General features: G+C 36.2%; 1 protein-coding gene across 1 annotated transcript in view; it reads left to right on the top strand.

The window, feature by feature from the left end:
- The window catches only part of DNAH6 (dynein axonemal heavy chain 6), a 187960-nt gene that overhangs the window by 72760 nt on the left and 94259 nt on the right, over window positions 1–20941 (top strand). Inside the window, exons 40-43 of the mRNA XM_058168036.1 lie at window positions 8985–9131; window positions 9234–9307; window positions 12896–13050; window positions 14591–14822. Coding sequence (XP_058024019.1) covers window positions 8985–9131; window positions 9234–9307; window positions 12896–13050; window positions 14591–14822 — 608 coding nt within the window. The remainder of the gene's footprint in view (window positions 1–8984; window positions 9132–9233; window positions 9308–12895; window positions 13051–14590; window positions 14823–20941) is intronic.

Genomic DNA, 20941 nt, shown 5'->3' on the forward strand with positions numbered 1-20941 from the left:
AAGAAGATTAATAGTAGTGCAGATTTAGTAAATAGTTTGACAGTGTTGAGGGAATTATTTGTTTAGCAGAGTGATGGCCTTCGGGAAAAAACTGTTCTTGTGTCTAGTTCTTCTGGTGTGCAGTGCTCTAGAGCGTCGTTTTGAGGGTAGCAGTTGAAACAGTTTATGTCCTGGATGTGAGGGATCTGTAAATATTTTCACGGCCCTCTTCTTGATTCGTGCAGTATACAGGTCCTCAATGGAAGGCAGGTTGGTAGCAATTATTTTTTCTGCAGTTCTAATTATCCTCTGAAGTCTGTGTCTTTCTTGTTGGGTTGCAGAACCGAACCAGACAGTTATAGAGGTGCAAATGACAGACTCAATAATTCCTCTGTAGAACTGAATCAGCAGCTCCTTGGGCAGTTTGAGCTTACTGAGTGGGTGCAGAAAGAACATTCTTTGTTGTCCTTTTTTGATGATGTTTTTGATGTTAGCTGTTCATTTTAGATCTTGCGATATGATAGAACCTAGAAATTAAAGGTTTCTACTGTTGATACTGTGTTGTCTAGTATTGTGAAAGGTGGAAGTATGGAAGGGTTTCTCCTAAAGTCTACCACCATTTCTACGGTTTTATTTATTTATTTATTTATTTTATTAGATTTTTATACCGCCCTTCTCCCGAAGGACTCAGGGCGGTGTACAGCCAAAAGATAAAAAACCCAATATATATACAATTAAAACAAAAAATTTAAAACAAAGCATATTACAAAGTGGCCGACATTAAAAAATTTAAAATTTAAAACCCTAAAATAATAAAATCCCAATTAAAATTAATAAAACTCTTAAGCCAGTCCCGCTTGAATAAATAAGTGTGTTTTTAGCTCACGGCGAAAGGTCCGAAGGTCGGGCACTTGGCGTAGGCCAGGGGAAGTTCGTTCCAGAGCTTAGGAGCTCCAACAGAGAAGGCCCTGCCCCTGGTGGCCGCCAGCCGACATTGTTTGGCGGACGGCACCCTGAGAAGACCCTCTCTGTGTGAGCGTACGGGTCGGTGGGAGGCATAAGGGAGGCATAAGGGAGGCATAAGGTAACAGCAGGCGGTCCCGTAAGTTTTGAGTGTGTTCAGTTCCAGATTGTTTTGGATGCACCACAAGGCTAGTCGTTCGACCTCTCGTCTATATGCGGATTTGTCATTGTCTCGAATGAGACCAATCACTGTTGTGTCATCTGCGAACTTCAGTAGCTTAACAGATGAATCGTTGAAGATGCAGTCATTGGTATACAGAGAGAAGTGGGGAGAGCACGCAGCCTTGGGGGGCCCCTGTGCTAATTGTATAGGTATTTGATGTGATCTTGATTAGCTTCACCTGCTGCTTCCTATTTGTTAGGAAGCTTGTGATCCACTTACATGTCTGTTCCGGTACCTGTAGCTGGTTTAGCTTAGTTAGAAGAATGTCTGGAATGATGGTATTGAATGCTCAACTAAAGTCTACAAAGAGGACCCTTGCATAGGTCTTTGGAGACTCAAGATGTTGTAGGATATAGTGCAGAGCCATTTTAACAGCATCATCTGTTGATCTATTTGCTCGGTATGCAAATTGCAAAAGGTCTAACAACGGATCCGTGATGGTTTTCAAGTAGGAAAGCACTGGCCTTTCAAAGGTTTTCATGACTACAGATGTTAAAGCAACTGGTCTGTGGTCATTCAGTTCCGTGATGGTGGGCTTCTTTGGCACTGGGATGATGGTAGAGCATTTGAAGCAAGAAGGAACATAGCACATCTCTAGTGATTTATTGAAAATATGGGTGAAGATGGGGGCCAATTGGTCAGTACAGATTTTTAAGCAAGAAGGAGTTATCTTGTCTGGGCCTGGAGCTTTTCTTGGCTTTTGTCTGTGAAATAGGTGCTATGTATTTCTGATGTATTAACTATGTATTAACTATGTATTTCTGATGTACTTTTATCTGAACAGAAGTGGACAATCCTATTACCTTTATTGTATTTCCTAAAGCACACATAGAATCAGAGAATATATTGATTAGAACTCATCTTGTCTGGTGTTTCCCAACTTTGGTAATTTCCAGATGCAAGAACTTCAAATCTAATAAATAAATAAATAAAATAAATCCCAGAATTCCACATCCAAGATGACCATTGCTGAGAATTCTAAGCATTAAAGTTCACATAACTAGATGTTGTTGAAAATGAGAACATTAATTGGGTTCAGTTCCACATTTAGTGTAGAAATCTTATTACTACTTCTCCAACAGATGTCCATTCAATTTCTGTTTAAGTTCTTCCAGCGAAGAAAATCCACACCCTCTCCCGCTGCAACCTATTCCACTACAGAACAGCTTGTGCCATTAGGAAATGCCCCTTAACATCCGATCAAAATTTGCTTCATTATAATTTAAATCCATTTATTTTTGGCTTTGGTCTTCTACATGGCAGCCATTCAAATGCACATCTGATTGCAGTCTTCTCTTCTCCAGACTAAATATCCAAATGTCTTCAAATGTTCCTCATAAATTTTTCCTTCCAGGACCCTAATTATGTTGGTTGCTTTCTTCTGGACACACTCCAGTTTTTCAATATCCTTCCAGGAATTTTCTAGGTGTGGACTAAAAAAAATAGAGAGGGAGGAAAGAGGAAAGAATTTCCACAATTAAAAGTATATAGTTCAGGGCTATTTAATTTAAATATATGGATAAGCAAGAGTGTTGCGTTAGTTCCAATCCTATGCCTACTTAGCAACATCTTTATTTTCAAGAATAGCTCTTGAGTTCTACATAGATCCCATAAGCATATCTTGGGGAGGGAGGGGGACCTGGGTGATTATATTTAAAGTTTCTCCCTCACCATTTTATGTGAGGAACAGTAATGCTGTCAACATTCCAAACACGGTTAGATTTTTCATTAGTGGATAGAACCAACCTTAATTTGATAAACTGGTAAGATTGCGTTCTGCAGTCCTCTCTAGATATGATTGTGTGATTAATGATAAACATGAATTACTAATATTACTATTTCCCATATTTTGGTTGTGAGACAAGGAGGTGCTACTTTTCTGCTGAAATGCCAGCTGAAATGCCAGCATTGTGGAATAGCCTCTCAATTTGATAGCTCTATTGTTCATCCTTGTGTACCTTGGTAGAAGGTTTGGTAAAGAGATAATGGATGAAGATATCTTAATATCTTCTGCACCTAAGATGGCGCCGACGAAGGCTGCCTCGGTGAAATGCTCTCTAATTGTTTCTTTATTTCTAATTGTTCTCTGTGACTCACTACGGATTTCCTACTCACGAGACCATCTGCTAAAAATTAAGGAACATTTCTTTAAGGAGCAGCTTTCTTTAATCTCACCCCCGCCTGTCTTTACAAACACGGAGGAGATTCTAACACAGGAGGAGGCAATTCCCACGGAGCCATGGATTACTAAAAAAACCAAACGACGGAAACGAAGGAAACGAGGTAAACGATCTGGGATCTTAATCAAGCTAAGAACTCGCACTAAAACTCCTCTGCCTTCAATTTTCCTAACAAATATACGCTCACTTGCAAATAAGATGGATGAAATACTCCTCTTAAACAAATACTATTCTGATTTTCGCAATTCAGCAGTCCTATGCTTCTCTGAAACCTGGTTAAATGAATCAATTGAAAATAGCAGCCTGAACATTCCAGGATTTCAAATTGAACGATCAGACAGGGTACCAGAAACATCTGGTAAAAGAAAGGAGGAGGCTTATGCCTATATATTAATTCAACCTGGTGTCAAGATTTTAACATAATTTACAAATTCTGTGACAACAATTTAGAGACTCTAATTATCAACTGCAAACCTTACTATTCGCCTCGTGAATTTTCCTCATTTCTTCTAATTGCTGTTTATGTCCCACCACAAGCCTGTGTAAACGAGGCATTACGAACTCTAGCTGACCAAATCATGGAGGCTGAAGCCAAACACCCTGATTCACTGGCCATTGTTTTGGGAGATCTAAACAAGGCAAACTTAAGGAAAGAACTACCAAAATACTTTCAGCATGTCAATTGTCCCACCAGAGGCAAGAATACTCTAGACCACTGCTACACAACACTAAAAGATGCCTATCGGTCTTTACCACGTGCAGCTGTAGGACACTCTGATCATTGCATGATTCACCTTGTACCTGCTTACAGGCAAAGACTTAAAGCCATAAAACCAATAATTAAATCAGTGAAAACCTGGACGGAGGAATCAGAATTAAAGCTACAGGCATGTTTTGACTGCACTGATTGGAATATTTTAAAGATACCTCTGCAGACCTGGATGAACTCACAGATACTGTAACATCATATGTCAGCTTCTGTGAAGACCTATGTGTACCTACAAGGAACTTGCGAATACACAGTAATAACAAACCTTGGTTTACACCTAAACTTAAGCAGCTATGACATTCCAAAGAGGAAGCCTACAGAAAAGGTGATAAAATGCTGTACAATCAGGCCAGAAATGCACTAACAAGGAGATAAGAGCAGCAAAAGAAGCTACTCTGAAAAGCTAAAGAATCAATTTTCAGCAAATGAACCAGCAAACATGTGGAAAACTCTTAAAAATATCACCGGCTATGGCAAACCTCCTTCCCAGGCTGAAGGTAATCAACAACTGGCAGATGACCTGAATGAGTTTTACTGCAGGTTTGAAAGGAAACTACAGCCACCTATCTCCACAACCCCATCTCAGACACACCAACAACAGCCAAGCCTCCTACAACTGACCCCATTTCATTGGGTTCACAACCCCTAGTGATCACAGAAAAGGAAGTGCAGGACCTATTTCACAGACAAAAGCCAGGAAAAGCTCCAGGCCCAGACAAGATAACTCCTTCTTGCTTAAAAGTCTGTGCTGACCAATTGGCCCCATCTTCACCCATATTTTCAATAAATCACTAGAGATGTGCTATGTTCCTTCTTGCTTCAAACGCTCTACCATCATCCCAGTGCCAAGAAGCCCACCATCAAGGAACTGAATGACTACAGACCAGTTGCTCTAACATCTGTAGTCATGAAAACCTTTGAAAGGCTAGTGCTTTCCTACCTGAAAACCATCACGAATCCGCTTTTAGACCCCTTGCAATTTGCATACCGAGCAAATAGATCAACAGATGATGCTGTTAATATGGCTCTGCACTACATCCTACAACATTTTGAGTCTCCAAAGACCTATGCAAGGGTCCTTTTGTAGACTTTAGTTCAGCATTCAATACCATCATTCCAGACATTCTTCTAACTAAGCTAAACCAGCTACAGGTACGGAACAGACTTGTAAGTGGATCACAAGCTTCCTAACAAACAGGAAGCAGCAGGTGAAGCTAAGCAAGATCACATCAAATACCTGTACAATTAGCACAGGGGCCCCCAAGGCTGTGCTCTCCCACTTCTCTTCTCTCTGTATACCAATGACTGCATCTCCAATGATCCATTTGTTAAGCTACTGAAGTTCGCAGATGACACAACAGTGATTGGTCTCATTCGAGACAATGACGAATCCGCATATAGGCGAGAGGTCGAGCGACTAGCCTTGTGGTGCAACCAAAACAATCTGGAACTGAACACACTCAAAACCGTAGAAATGGTGGTAGACTTTAGGAAAAACCCTTCCATACTTCCACCTCTCACAATACTTGACAACACAGTATCAACAGTAGAAACCTTCAAATTTCTGGGTTCTATCATATCGCAAGATCTCAAATGGACAGCTAACATCAAAACATCATTAAAAAGGACAACAAAGAATGTTCTTTCTGCGCCAACTCAGTAAGCTCAAACTGCCCAAGGAGCTGCTGATCCAATTCTACAGAGGAATTATTGAGTCTGTCATTTGCACCTCTATAACTGTCTGGTTCGGTTCTGCAACCCAACAAGAAAAACACAGACTTCAGAGGATAATTAGAACTGCAGAAAAAATAATTGCTACCAACTTGCCTTCCATTGAGGACCTGTATACTGCACGAATCAAGAAGAGGGCCGTGAAAATATTTGCAGATCCCTCGCATCCTGGACATAAACTGTTTCAACTCCTACCCTCAAAGCAGCTATAGAGCACTGCACACCAGAACAACTAGACACAAGAACAGTTTTTTCCCGAAGGCCATCACTCTGCTAAACAAATAATTCCCTCAACACTGTCAGACTATTTACTGAATCTGCAGTAATTAATTTAATTTAATTAATTTAATTAATCGTTTCATAGTTCCCATCACCAATCTCTTTCCACTTATGACTGTATGACTATAACTTGTTGCTGACAATCCTTATGATTTATATTGATATATTATCATCAATTGTGTTGTAAATGTTGTACCTTGATGAACGTATCTTTTCTTTTATGTACACTGAGAGCATATGCACCAAGACAAATTCCTTGTGTGTCCAATCACACTTGGCCAATAAAATTCTATTCTATTCTATTCTATTCTATTCTATATGTGCAAATGTTGGTGAAAAGAAAGAAAAACAGAAAATATGACATGCTATTCAAAATAGCTTTGTCTAAAAGAATACTTGTTCTATAAATTTACATTATAGTAAATACTTCGCTATAAAGAAGTGAGAGGTATGTCAAGAGAGGCATAAAACTAAATGAAGTAGAAAAGAGCTTTGTGTGTGATAAAACAAAAATACATAGGGTCAAGAATTCAAACTCAATATAAAGACCATTTTTTTGATGGTTAACATTGAGCTGTTTCCATGCAATGGATCTCAGCAGGCCTTTCACTTGTTGGTTGAATCCTGCTGCTAAGCTGCTGAGTATTGCAGAGAATGCCGCCCGCCCCCGGTGTTCAAGGAGCTCAGCCTCTTTCTGAAATAAGGGGGCTTCAGGTAAGAAGGCAGCTTAATGAAAATGTCAATGCGGTATAAGGATGCTTGAGGAAAGGCATATGAAATATTGAGGATCACTAGGAAAGAAATCAAAAATAAAACTGCCGATATTGTATACCTTTGTACCTTTGAACTCACTTGATACCTTACCTCTTTCCTCATAATTGCCTCAAGAAGGACACCATGGGACCTAAGAACGTGCAGAGTAACCATGATGACCAAAGGCCTGCAGCACCTTAAGTGCAAAAATATTAAAATATTCGAAGCTTTTTAGCTTTTAAAAAAAACCAAGCATGGAGCATTATGTGGGTGCTTAAAATGATGCATTTTTGAAAAGAAGTATTTCCTGAATACTACGGGTAGTCCTCAGTTTACAATAGTTCATTCAGTGACCATTCAAAGTTACAATGGCACTGAAAAAAGTGACCTATGACCAATGGTGAAATCAGAACCAGTTTGCTACTGGTTCACTGACTAAACGCGCGCTGTATGCACAGTGCACACCAAATGCACGCTGCGCACGCACACACATACAGATTACGAGGCAAAAGGAGGCTTGGGAAGGTAAGTAGAATAGTGAGGAAGGGATCAGCTGTGGCGCACAATTTAGCTTTGCTAGAAAGCAGGATTTCCTGCTTTCTAGCAAAGCTAAACCCTGCGCTATAGCTGATCATCGGAAATACCGGTTCAGTAGCATTTTTTAACTACCGGTTCGCCCAAACCAGTGGCTTTTTAAACTGCCGGTTCAATCGAACCTGTAGCTTTTTTTTACTACCGATTTCCCCGAACCTGTAGTTTTTATCACTACCGGTTCACATGAACCGGAGCGAACCAGTAGCATTTCATCCCTGCCTATGACCATTTTTCACACTTATGACTGTTGCAGCATCCCCATGGTCACTTGATCAAAATTCATATGCTTGGCAACTGGTTCATATTTACGACAATTGCAGTGTTCTGGAGTCATGCGATCTCCTTTTGACAAGCAAATTCAATAGGGAATCCAGGTTCATATAATAACCATAACAAATGCAATGATTTACTTAACAACTATGGCAAGAAAAGTTATAAAATGGGGCAAACACACTTAACAAATGTTTCACTCAGTAATATAAATTATGGGCTGAATTGAAGAATTGCACATATCAGGTATCTATTTTTAGAAGTTAGGGGTGGATTTGACTTCTATTATTATATAATAATTCTTCTGATCTTCTGCCATGTATAAAAAAATCTTAACCTTCTTAGATTTAAACATTCAGTTGCTTAGTTTAACATACTAGGTTCTTAAATGCTGGTACATCTAAAATACTCATAAAACAGATTGTAAAAATACAATAAAAACATACATTATATTTGAAACATTACTATATTTGCTACATAGCTCATATCCCTTTGAGGTAATCCAGTCAAGAAAACAAATACAGGAGTACTGACACTACCTTTATTTTAAGGTTACAATAACAGAATCTTGCGAATCGAAAAGCACTTCTCTCCTTCCTTACCTTTAGTTTCCAGAGAACTAGAGAAGGTTCCTCCCTCCACCCTCATTCTCTTCTCTGAACATTGACTAGGCTGCAGTTCTTCTTCCTCCTGTCTCCCATGGCTATTCTCACAGACCGATTACAGAAGTGCACTGCAATCAACACATGAAAGAACTGATACTAATCTGATTGTCACACTGGGGGATGAAAAAGAAGGCCACAGACGTTGAACATAACTAGGAAAGGCTTGCTACTCCTAGTCATGATAAGCTATGTCTTGCCATGAACTGAGGCAGCATGCCTCTTAATTCCAGATACTGCAGAACGTGACCGATGATTGCTACTATGTTCATATTTTAATTGTGGGCTTCCCTTCAGTAATTGGCCGGCCACTCTGAGAAAAGACTTCAGCCCTAGCTGGACTTTTTGTCTGATCTAGTATAACTCTTTCTGTGTTTTTTTGAATATCTTAGAAACAGTAGCATGTCGCAGAAAAATATTTACTTGCAAATTGCATTTATAATAATCTATTGTGATAGCTAATCACAAATTTGCATAGAATAATAGTTTGATGTTGCAGTTATCAGTTGGTGAATATGTACATATTTTTAAAAGTATTGAAGATTGCTTGTTGTGTAAGTAGCATTTATTTTTCTATACAGGTATACTGCAGTGTGATCCAGTGTCAGTTCGAGACCAGAATCAGATATTTAGACTATTCTGTCATGAATGCCAAAGAATTTTTCATGACCGTCTCATCTGTAATGAAGATAAACAATATTTTTATTCTATGTTAAGCGACATGGCTAGTAAGAATCCTTATTTAATGTACTTGTGTATGTCTAATTAATTTTTTTATTCATAAACATTCTGTACTTACAAATCAGCAAACCAGTTATTTTAATTTGTAGGCAAATATTTTGGAGTTTCAGTTGACCCAGACTCATTTGCATCTAAACCTATCTTATTTGGAGATTACATTAAGGTGAGCATATTACCAACATATATAGAATCATAACTTTAAGATTAGCTTTATTTTTTTATTTTAAAAATGTCCTTCTGTATCAGCCTTTCTATGGTCAAAGTTGATTTACCCTTATGAAAGATGTATGAATTTCAGCATCCAATATTACAATAACTACTGTATCTTAATAATCAGACTTTGCTGCTGGCATTCCATAAAACCATGAAAATGTTTTTAGATCAATAATAGAGAGGCTTGAACAATAATACAGTATCTTATTTTACAATCAATTTATGTTTCTGATCTGGAAAAACATTCAAATTCCCAAGTATAGTCCAAATGCAGGCCTTGAAGGAATAGTGGACTATAAATGCAGTAAAAATGGAAGAAAATCATATGTAGTTAGGTATTGTTTCAAATATAAAAAGTAATAGACCCCAAAGAGTGAAAAGGCTAGAGTGAAGTTTAAAACCACTCTCTCTGCCAAATCTCTGTTAGTTTTAAGACATCTGTTATTTTTTTACATGAAAAATCTACATAATTATTAAATATTAGAACGGAATGATGCCTAAGCTTAATAACATTCACGGAATTCCTTCCCCCCACAAATGATGGTGTCTCTTTTATTGAGATGGAATGTTCTTCGATTTGAAGTGTCTGTTAGATTTTCTGGAAGTGTCATATTTAGGAATAAATTCTGAGCTGCTTTCAGAACTGACAGATCAAATCAGTGCAGAAAGTAAACAGCTGATCAGCAGATGGCCATGGCACAAACATATGGAATGAACATGTTGATGGTTTTCTTGCTCCTTTGCTTTGGAATAGTTCCTAGAGTAATCTCTGAGGCACTGAAACTCATTTCACAAAATTTATTAATTAAATATTTACCTATATAACTGATGTGATTCATTAAATTGAATTTACTTTCAGTTTTATGAAGGAATTGTCCTCAATATATTGCCCTATACATTGTAAGCCGCCCTGAGTCTTCGGAGAAGGGCGGGGTATAAATGTAAATGTAAATGTAAACAAAAAAAATATATATATATACACAGATATTAATTATAATAAGGATACAAAATTGTTTTAAGTGGTAGTCCTCATTTTGTCATTTCTTTTTGAAGAACAATTCTTAGGACCCTCAGAAGATTTGTAGACCTCCTGGACTTCAAATCAAAACATAGATCTGGTGTCAGCAAAAAACATGCACTAGGTGTTTTTTATATAAATTTTCCCAAAAGGCTAAATTCTAGACTTCAAATAATTTGTTAGATGTACAGCCAAGGAAAGGGAGACTTCCCTGCTCCAGGCATCTTCCGGAAGCTTATTTATATACAGTATGTTGAATAGAGAGTCTCACTGCAAATTTGTACGTTTCATTTATAATAGTTGACAGCATCAGTAGGTCATGGACTTAGACTATGATTTCTGCTTAGATGACAAGGGGATTAAAAAAAGCATACTTTCATGATAAGAACATCAGTTTTTTCCCCACGAAGAAACAAAATATGTACATTTTCTTGAAAGTTATATTCATAAATGAGTAAAAATATGAAGTTATATTTGTAAAAAGAAAGCCTTGAGAGTGACAGATATGCGTACTGCAAATATGTTTTCCACAGCTGAGCTTATCAAAGGAAGGTTTAGATACATCACTTAGATTTAGACAGTTGAAAATTTAAAATACCTAAAAACGATGTATTCCCATCTGTTCATTGCTGAGCAATGGATCAGTAACCACCTTGTTGAGTCCTCTTTTCTTCCATATCAATCAGCCAGGGAGTATCTTATGACATATTCCAAATTGCTTTGTAGGATGTTATAGTTGAAAACTAGGATATGCATTCATTAATAAATAAAATGCTATCTGACATGGAAAAGATTATCGGAGTTTTACAAGACTACCTTGATGATTACAATATAACAAGCTCTAAAGAGGTCAGGCTGGTATTTTTCCAAGATGCAGTAGAGCATGTTTCAAGGTAAATAATTATCATTAATTTAGTATTAATATTATATATACATTATTGAATATCAAGTATATATGAAATTATGACATACCTTTGTCACATATAGGTAGTCTTCAGGTTACAACTGCAATTGTGATTTGCAGGCTTGTCATTTCCAATTAATGAGACAGTGAAAACTTAATAATTCAAGTCCTTAGCAAGGAACAAAGACTTATTAAGATATCATCTGAGAATATAGGCAGTTCCAAACTGTGTATATTTTTGCGAAATTAAAGTGTTATTTCTAATAAATTCAATATTCCTAAATATCAAGGGTATCCTTTTTTTATCCCCCTACCCTTCACATATAGACAGTGGATGTATCTAATACTCCTTCTCTCTCTTTCCCCTGCAACAATTTTTCTACATTTTTCTCTAAGAGAATGACCAGCCTTAATCCCCCAGGTGGCTTTAAAGCCTAAGGGAAGCCTAGAACTCAGAGTTCCTGAGTTCCAGACCAATTCCTTTGTCAGAGTGAACCAAAACTAGATCATATACATAATCTAAATTGTATTATAATTTATATGTCTATATATTTAATCTATCTCATTCTCTATATCTCTATATCATCTATAGCTATATCTAGCTAGCTAGCTATAAACCAACCAACCATTAGGTCAGTTTCTTCTCCATATTTTAGGTAATGTGACACTTGAATAAAGTAAGATTATCACCATAGCCTGTTGAAATCTAAAAATATTCTACAGAGATTGCAGAAAGACTGTAACATATGATATTTGGTTGGAGAACACTGAAGAGGATAGGAAAAAGATGCATGTGTCAAAGATGTAGAAAGCACTATTTAAGTCATATTAAAAGTAAATATGGTACAAATAGGTAAAATATAAAACAAAAATAAGTCTATATGAAACAGAACTAGAAAAGAAATGGTATGCAAATAGGGCAAAGAACACAGAAGGAAAATGCCAGTGAGCAACCTATGCCATTGAAGCCATCAATAGACCTTGTACCAAAGTAAAACATACCACAAATTCATAAACCAGAACATGTTTGGTGGTGATTATATTATATTTCATAAACTTAATTCTGCCTGGTCAGAAGGGGTAACCAAATCTAACACAGGAAACACTGAGATTTTTGCCATCAAATTTTAGTTATGTGGGTAAGGGTGATTCCTGAGCCACAATAAGAGAGTTCTTGAACCAAGCTGTGTATTGTAGTCATGTCCTGGGAGAGTATTAAAAGAAAACTCCTCTGCTTCAATTCCTGTACGTTCAGTATGTCACGGTAGAATGGTGTTTTTAAGTTTTATCAAAGTCAAATGTCATTTCAATTTTCTTCCTAGAATTGCTCGGATGATTCGTCAGGAAAGAGGAAATTCCCTCCTGGTCGGTGTTGGAGGCACAGGGAAGCAGTCTCTGACTAGACTTGCCTCTCACATTTGTGGCTATAAATGCTTTCAAATAGATCTAGGAGGTGTGACAAGCTACTTTTCTCTCTGCATTAGTTTTGTATAATCTCTGTCAACCTTGTTTCACTCCTGTCATCACTACATTTCTTTGATTAGTGTCTGTTCTCAATTGTCATTAAATTATCACTTCATTATATTCATCTGATTTTTCTCAATGATACCATGTAGATTGGAATAGAGAAAGCTGAGAGACTTTATGAAGAGTTACCTGACATGGAAAAGATTATCGGAGTTTTACAAGACTACCTTGATGATTACAATATAACAAGCTCTAAAGAGGTCAGGCTGGTATTTTTCCAAGATGCAGTAGAGCATGTTTCAAGGTAAATAATTATCATTAATTTAGTATTAATATTATATATACATTATTGAATATCAAGTACATATGAAATTATGACATACCTTTGTCACATATAGGTAGTCTTCAGGTTACAACTGCAATTGTGATTTGCAGGCTTGTCATTTCCAATTAATGAGACAGTGAAAACTTAATAATTCAAGTCCTTAGCAAGGAACAAAGACTTATTAAGATATCATCTGAGAATATAGGCAGTTCCAAACTGTGTATATTTTTGCAAAATTAAAGTGTTATTTCTAATAAATTCAATATTCCTAAATATCAAGGGTATCCTTTTTTTATCCCCCTACCCTTCACATATAGACAGTGGATGTATCTAATACTCCTTCTCTCTCTTTCCCCTGCAACAATTTTTCTACATTTTTCTCTAAGAGAATGACCAGCCTTAATCCCCCAGGTGGCTTTAAAGCCTAAGGGAAGCCTAGAACTCAGAGTTCCTGAGTTCCAGACCAATTCCTTTGTCAGAGTGAACCAAAACTAGATCATATACATAATCAATACATATCAGAAATATAGCACTCCTTCTGCCTTTATTTCTTGACTTTTAAATTATTCTATCTTCTTGGTTTTTTCTTGGGTCCTACTTTACTAATATTTTTATGGCTTTTAATTTTTTACCTGTGAACTACCTGAGATGGGTAATATCTAAATTGTATTAAATATAATTTATATGTCTATATATTTAATCTATCTCATTCTCTATATCTCTATATCATCTATAGCTATATCTAGCTAGCTAGCTATAAACCAACCAACCATTAGGTCAGTTTCCAAGCAAGCAAAGATAAGCTCACTCCAATATGTGAACCTAATTTTATGTGTTCTTCTCCATATTTTAGGTAATGTGACACTTGAATAAAGTAAGATTATCACCATAGCCTGTTGAAATCTAAAAATATTCTACAGAGATTGCAGAAAGACTGTAACATATGATATTTGGTTGGAGAACACTGAAGAGGATAGGAAAAAGATGCATGTGTCAAAGATGTAGAAAGCACTATTTAAGTCATATTAAAAGTAAATATGGTACAAATAGGTAAAATATAAAACAAAAATAAGTCTATATGAAACAGAACTAGAAAAGAAATGGTATGCAAATAGGGCAAAGAACACAGAAGGAAAATGCCAGTGAGCAACCTATGCCATTGAAGCCATCAATAGGCCTTGTACCAAAGTAAAACATACCACAAATTCATAAACCAGAACATGTTTGGTGGTGATTATATTATATTTCATAAACTTAATTCTGCCTGGTCAGAAGGGGTAACCAAATCTAACACAGGAAACACTGAGATTTTTGCCATCAAATTTTAGTTATGTGGGTAAGGGTGATTCCTGAGCCACAATAAGAGAGTTCTTGAACCAAGCTGTGTATTGTAGTCATGTCCTGGGAGAGTATTAAAAGAAAACTCCTCTGCTTCAATTCTTGTATGTTCAGTATGTCACGGTAGAATGGTGTTTTTAAGTTTTATCAAAGTCAAATGTCATTTCAATTTTCTTCCTAGAATTGCTCGGATGATTCGTCAGGAAAGAGGAAATTCCCTCCTGGTCGGTGTTGGAGGCACAGGGAAGCAGTCTCTGACTAGACTTGCCTCTCACATTTGTGGCTATAAATGCTTTCAAATAGAACTAAGTCGTGGCTATAATTATGACACTTTCCATGAAGACCTTAGGAAGCTATACAAAATGGCAGGGGTGGAAGACAAAGACATGGTTTTCCTTTTCACAGACACCCAGGTATGATATAATAATATTGAAATTCATTCTGTAGATAAAGCACTATTAATATAATGAAATGCGATGTGATTTAGCTTATGTTACTTTTGTTCATGCAGCTAAGGGAATTTTAAGTGCCATTCAATGTTTAAAGTTCAGATAAGCCACTGAAAGTAGATGCACTCTGCTAGCACAGGATGAAGATTTCATTCATGTTTCTGCAAGATGTGCGCTGTTGTTTCTTTGTTTCTTTGTTTGTTTTTGGTAATACAGGTAGACCTTGACTTACAACAGTTCACTTAGTGACCATTCGAAATTACAACAGCACTGAAAAAAGTGACTTATGACCATTTTTCACACTTATGACCGTTGCAGCCTCCCCATGACCAGGTGCTTCACAACTGATTCACCTTTATGACGGTTGCAGTGTCCTGGGGTCATGTGATCATCTTTTGTGACCTTCTGACAAGCAAAGTCAATGGGGAAACCAGATTTTCTTGACAACTTAGTTAGTAACTTAGTGTTACTAATTTAACAACTGCAGTGATTCACTTAACAAATGTGGCGGGAAAAGTCATAAAATGGAACAAAACTCAACAAATTTCTCACTTAGGAACATAAATTTTGGCCTTAATTGGATTGTAAGTAATTGGGTCATAAGTAAGGACTACCTCTATCTGCCTTGTGATTTTACCCCAGATACGGGTATAAACTGTGGCAGGCAATGAAGTTTGCTAGTTTTTGGTGAAGGGTAATTCAAGGCATAGCAAAGAATTCTCACTCTTCATTCTAGGAATTGTAATAAAAAGTGATAGAAGGACATAGCTAGTAATGTACAATTGCAAATTAGGAAGATTTACTCATTTATGGCATGAATAAGAATGCTTAGGTACATGAGAACTTGCAACTGTCTGTGTGTGAGTCACTGCTGGATTATGACACTCCCCATAAAAATAAAAAGTGCCCATAAATTACAGAAAGAGAAAAAATAACACTATAAGAATCCATTGACATGCCTAAACCAATATAAAAATACAAGAATAAAAATGAGCGCAAAAAACCCCAAACAAACAAAAAGGAATATACTTGGAATGAAGCTCATGAAATGTTGATATCAGGACATTGTTTTCAACAACAAAAGTGACAACAATTTCCATGGCAACATTAATAAGTGATTGAAGTGTGGAATAACATGGAGTAATTGTGGATAAAGCAGTGATGTAAACAGTGTTTGATACAGTAATTTGAGCATTTATAAAACAAACTAGATCTATTGAAAGGACATGTTTAAAATAGTTATTTGTGCCAGTATTAATTGATGAATAGAGGATAGAACTGAACAAATGTTACCATGTTACATGAATAAGATTCTGTGGCTTACAATAATTCTCATACCTTAAAAAAATTGAACCAATGAGGAAAAATTATAGAGGAAGTTTGGGTGGTAATTCTGGGAACAAGTGAAAGATGAAAAGGAGAAGGCCGGGAGAGATCCCAATCTTGCCTTATTTCTGGCATGAAATGCTTCCAGGACTCCTTGGGTTGCGTCTCAGCCAAAACCCAGAATCACAAAAATAGTTGAGAGGTTTTTTGGATGAATTATGAGCAGTCTCAAATAATTTAGCACAGTGTTTCTCAGTCTTGGCAGCTTGAAGATGTGTGGATTTCAATTCCCAGAATCAGTGTTTCTCAGTCTAGTCTGATTTAGCAGAATGTCTGGAATGTGAAGTTGTGTTTGGCTTTGAAAGAAAATAGATTGATTTGCTCTTAAGGAGCTGATTAGCATCCCTCCAATACATAAGAAAGCTCTAAAACCACCTAATTTACTGTTTTCATATTTAGTTTATCCAGTATCTGTTTTTAAAAAACCCAGTCCTATAATGTTGTCTGACCACTCAGGCTTAACCTCACTAGGGACTGGGAACTTAAGAGATAAACATTTCCTCTGTCTGCCTCCAAGCTTTAGTATCATTATCTTAACATTCAATTTGCAATGATACCTCTTATACCATACCTGTGCCAGGACTTAACTACCAAACCACCCCCATCCCCACAATTTTTTTTTAAACTTATTTTGGCTCTGTGAGTTTTCATAATGGCCATTCTCTGCAGCTGCTGTTAGTTTCCCCCATGACTCCCTGCACTCGCCTTGGAATAGCCTCCCCTCTCATAATCAACTCCACCACATATTTTCAAATAATGGTGTGCCTCCAGTAATTTTAGACTGTTTACACATTTGCTGCCTGAAAGCAGCAGGAGGGTCAATTTTCACTCAGCTTGAGAAATAATACAATAAAAGGCTGATAAAGATGTAATGTTAATCAAAGGTAGGGAATTGTTTGCAAAAGGCTCACTCAAGTCTTTGTCTCTATGACTGCTATCTCTCCCCCACCTCCCCACCCCAACAGCACAAACACACGTTTGCTTTACTGCATTTATCAGGCTGGTGTTAAATACATTTTGTGCCTTTTCCATACAATAGCTTCTCTGCTATTCTGTTCTGGTTTTTTTTTAATTTATAAAATTGAAATTAAGAAGTTTGATTGATAAATAAATAAATAAATAAATCTATTACTACTCCTGATTAAATAAAGTTGGAACACACACTCACATACACATACACACATATAACATATTGTATATAAGACAATAATAAGCATTATTTATTAAGATATATCATGACATTAAGGAAGTTCTCTTCATTCCTAAAAACAATTCCATTTTTCCCCAATTGTTTCATTATAGAATCCAAATAATATATTGTAGAATAGAAATAAAAATTAAGTACAGTGGAACAGAATGAGGATGAATGTAGTAGAGGCGTTTGACTACATTAAAAACTGGAACCTGTTAACATTGAGATTATTTCAGTAGATCCAACTTTTCAAAGTTTTCAAGATTGGTTATTCGATCACATACGATATTAGTTGAACTGCATTCAGGAATGCTTAGGCTGCTGTTCCAATAGACCCACTTCACATAAATCACATTTTATAGGAGAATTGGAACTGCCATGAAAAAGCCCAGTTCAAGCATTTCTTTCTTTAAAAAAAAAGCATTGATTAACACTATTAACAACATTTTAAAACTGATGCATATCTACCTCATTTAATAGTAAGGAAATCTCTCCAGTGGTATGTAAAATTTAATTAAACTCAGCAGGCTTTTCCTGAAAGTTTTTATCAAAATTTGGAGGATTAGGATTCTGAACTTGATACAGCTCCTTATATCTTTCTACTCTTTGAAGCATAAAAGTCCTTTTAAAATCTATTTTACATCAGGATCAGATAAATATCAATAGGAGGCACTATACTACATTTATATAAACTGTTAATAGTGTTGGTAGGATGATAAACAAATTCATACATATTATCATTTTTGGTGATAATGCCCAATTAGTTTTTTATTACAAAGTTTTTGAAGAAAATCGCCCCACAATCTTTCATAATGAATCCTGCTTTTAATTATCCATATTTCCTAAAGCTTAGAAATTGATGCAGCATAAGTAATAGATTCAATTCCTGTCATTAGCTGCCAAATTTATTATTGCAATATGCTAGAAAACTAAAACACAACTTTAATTAGAGGAATGGTACTTAAAAATATCTCTCTGGTTGAAAATTAACACAACAATAAAGAGCTTTGAAAACCCCCGCAATAAACTTAGGTTCTCTAACTCTTACTGCTATTTATTAGCTATATATTGGCAGTGGTTTTTCTAATAATGTAATATGTATAAATGTTGCTCTTGTTACCAATATTAAATTTGGGATATTTAAAATCTGTTTCCTCTTTGAATATCACATGCATCAAATCAAATCTTTATTATGGTGATAGATCATCATGAATATCATCACTAATTGTTTTAGTTCATTATTGTTATTTTTGTTTAGTTTTTGCCTTTTCTTTTACTCTGTGAAAGAAAAAACTTGCATGAAATACTTCAATTGTGTGAAATAAATAGGTATTTGTTTATTAAATTTATATGATGCTTATCTCCCCAAAAAGGCAATTCTGTGTGACTTATATAGATCATAAATAATTTATCATTGTTTAACAAGCATGTTTTAATCTCGTTCTCTCTTAACACTCAACAATAATAACTTAACAATTCATAAACATGCTGGTATTCATGAAATTAGTCTCATTGGACCGGGTAATGACCATTTATTCTAATCAATGGTTAGCATTTCTTCCATTTTCTCAAAAGATTAATTTCTGGCCTAGATGGATATATTTCATAGAGTTTGAAACCTGTCAATCTTGAACTAAATCAGTATCTTGTCTTAACTGGAGCAAAAGAAATGATCATTAGGACATACTGTATGCTATATGCAATCAGACTGCCGAAGGCACATCATCTGAGCATGTTAATTATGTATGTCTGAAATGGAAACAGCTTAGTTATCAGGGAACAAATTGAATAAGGAAGCCACCCTATAGCAATTGATCAAACATTATAGAATGATAGAATTGTAAAGAGCCATTAAATCAACCCTTTGCTCAGTACAAAAACTCATCCTAGACAGAGGGCCATATAGCAGGGGTGTCAAACTCACGTTATCACGGTGGCATCACATGATATATTGGGACTTTTGTCCCATTTGCTAAACCAGGCGTGGACGTGGCCAGTGTGTGACGCATCCGGCTCGTGGGCCGGGTGTTTGACAGCCCTGCTGTATCATCTCTGTCTGAACACCAGTGAAGGAGAACTCATCACTTCTTGAACTAATTTGTTCCACAGTCAAACTGCTCCTTTTTTTTCTTTTTCTTTTCTTTTTTCTTTTTTGACATTCATTTGGAATCCTTCTTAACTTAAATCCATATTGTGCACTCTGGAATGATAGAAAAAACAAATGTGACAGTCTTTCAGGTGTCTGAAGAAGGTTATCATGTTCTTCTTCTGTCATCTCTTCTCAAAGCTAAATGTGCCCAATTCCTTCTGTCAGCTTCAAGGATCATCAATAGCATTCCCTTATGCTGCAAGATATTCCGTGGTTTAGCCTCACAGCAAGACAACTTACTTCCCGTGAGAAACTTAACTCTGGGGTCTGATGGACTGGTTTGATAACTGGTTTTGGCGTGGCGGTTCCTCAAAGCCCTTATTAAAGAATGTTTACTGTAGGAAATATATTTTCAGGGATATATTTGAATCAGATTAATTTATTAACTGAAGCACAATTTGGTTTATTGCTAGCTTTGAAGGAAATAGAGGAGGCCTAAAATAAAACCTGTGCAGCTACAATTGCTTTTAAGAGATGTGTGCAAATTAGAATATGTATGTAAATAGTCAGCACAGTCAGGTATTCCATGAGGTATAGCCAACACAAAGTATTTGATTAGATCACATACCTAGTTAGGTCAATACAGCCGTTGAGGTGCAACTATAAGGTAATGGAACAGGACTACAAAGACAATGGGGTTTTGAGAGAACTAAAGGCAGAATTCTGTGATTGTAGCCCACCCCCACCCCCCAAGGGAGTTAATTTCTTTTGCTTTGCCAGAGTTCTGTGGCCTCCCAGTTTATCAACATTTCTTGGCCTTTTCTATGTTTTATGGCTTATTATTTTAGTTTCCCTGGGAACATATATTAAAGTAGCAATTTTTAGCTTAACTCTCCCAAATCTCCATCAGGAAACAGTTTGCTTCAGATTTTTACTTCATCAGAGATAATTTAACAAAAAGGTATGAAAAATGTTCCAAACAAGTAAAATATTGAGATAACGCACAGAATCAGTATACAACTTGGGTACCATGTTGGGTACAACATGGTATTTGGGTACCATGTACTAGTAGATAAATCCTAAGACAGAGTTACCTTGAGTAAGGTGGGTGGCCTATTAATTTAATAAACAAACAAATAATAAAAATAAGACACCATTTTAAACTTAATCCAGCAAAAATTCATAAAAATCTTACTCAAATGAACATAGGCATAAAATTCTAAGAAAAACATCTGCTGCTTTTCTGCATGTGCTTTTCTTTCTGCACCCCACTCTCTTTTCCTTTATTTTCTAGTAATGTTTATTTTTCTGGAGTGACATATATCATTAGGAAGATACAATATAGAATATTTATATTTTGTGGGCTATTGTGGTACACATGGACTCTTCTACTTTTTACTGTACTGATTTAATGAA

The sequence above is a fragment of the Ahaetulla prasina genome, chromosome 2 (assembly GCF_028640845.1).
Source record: "Ahaetulla prasina isolate Xishuangbanna chromosome 2, ASM2864084v1, whole genome shotgun sequence".
NCBI classification, from domain to species: Eukaryota; Metazoa; Chordata; class Lepidosauria; order Squamata; family Colubridae; genus Ahaetulla; species Ahaetulla prasina.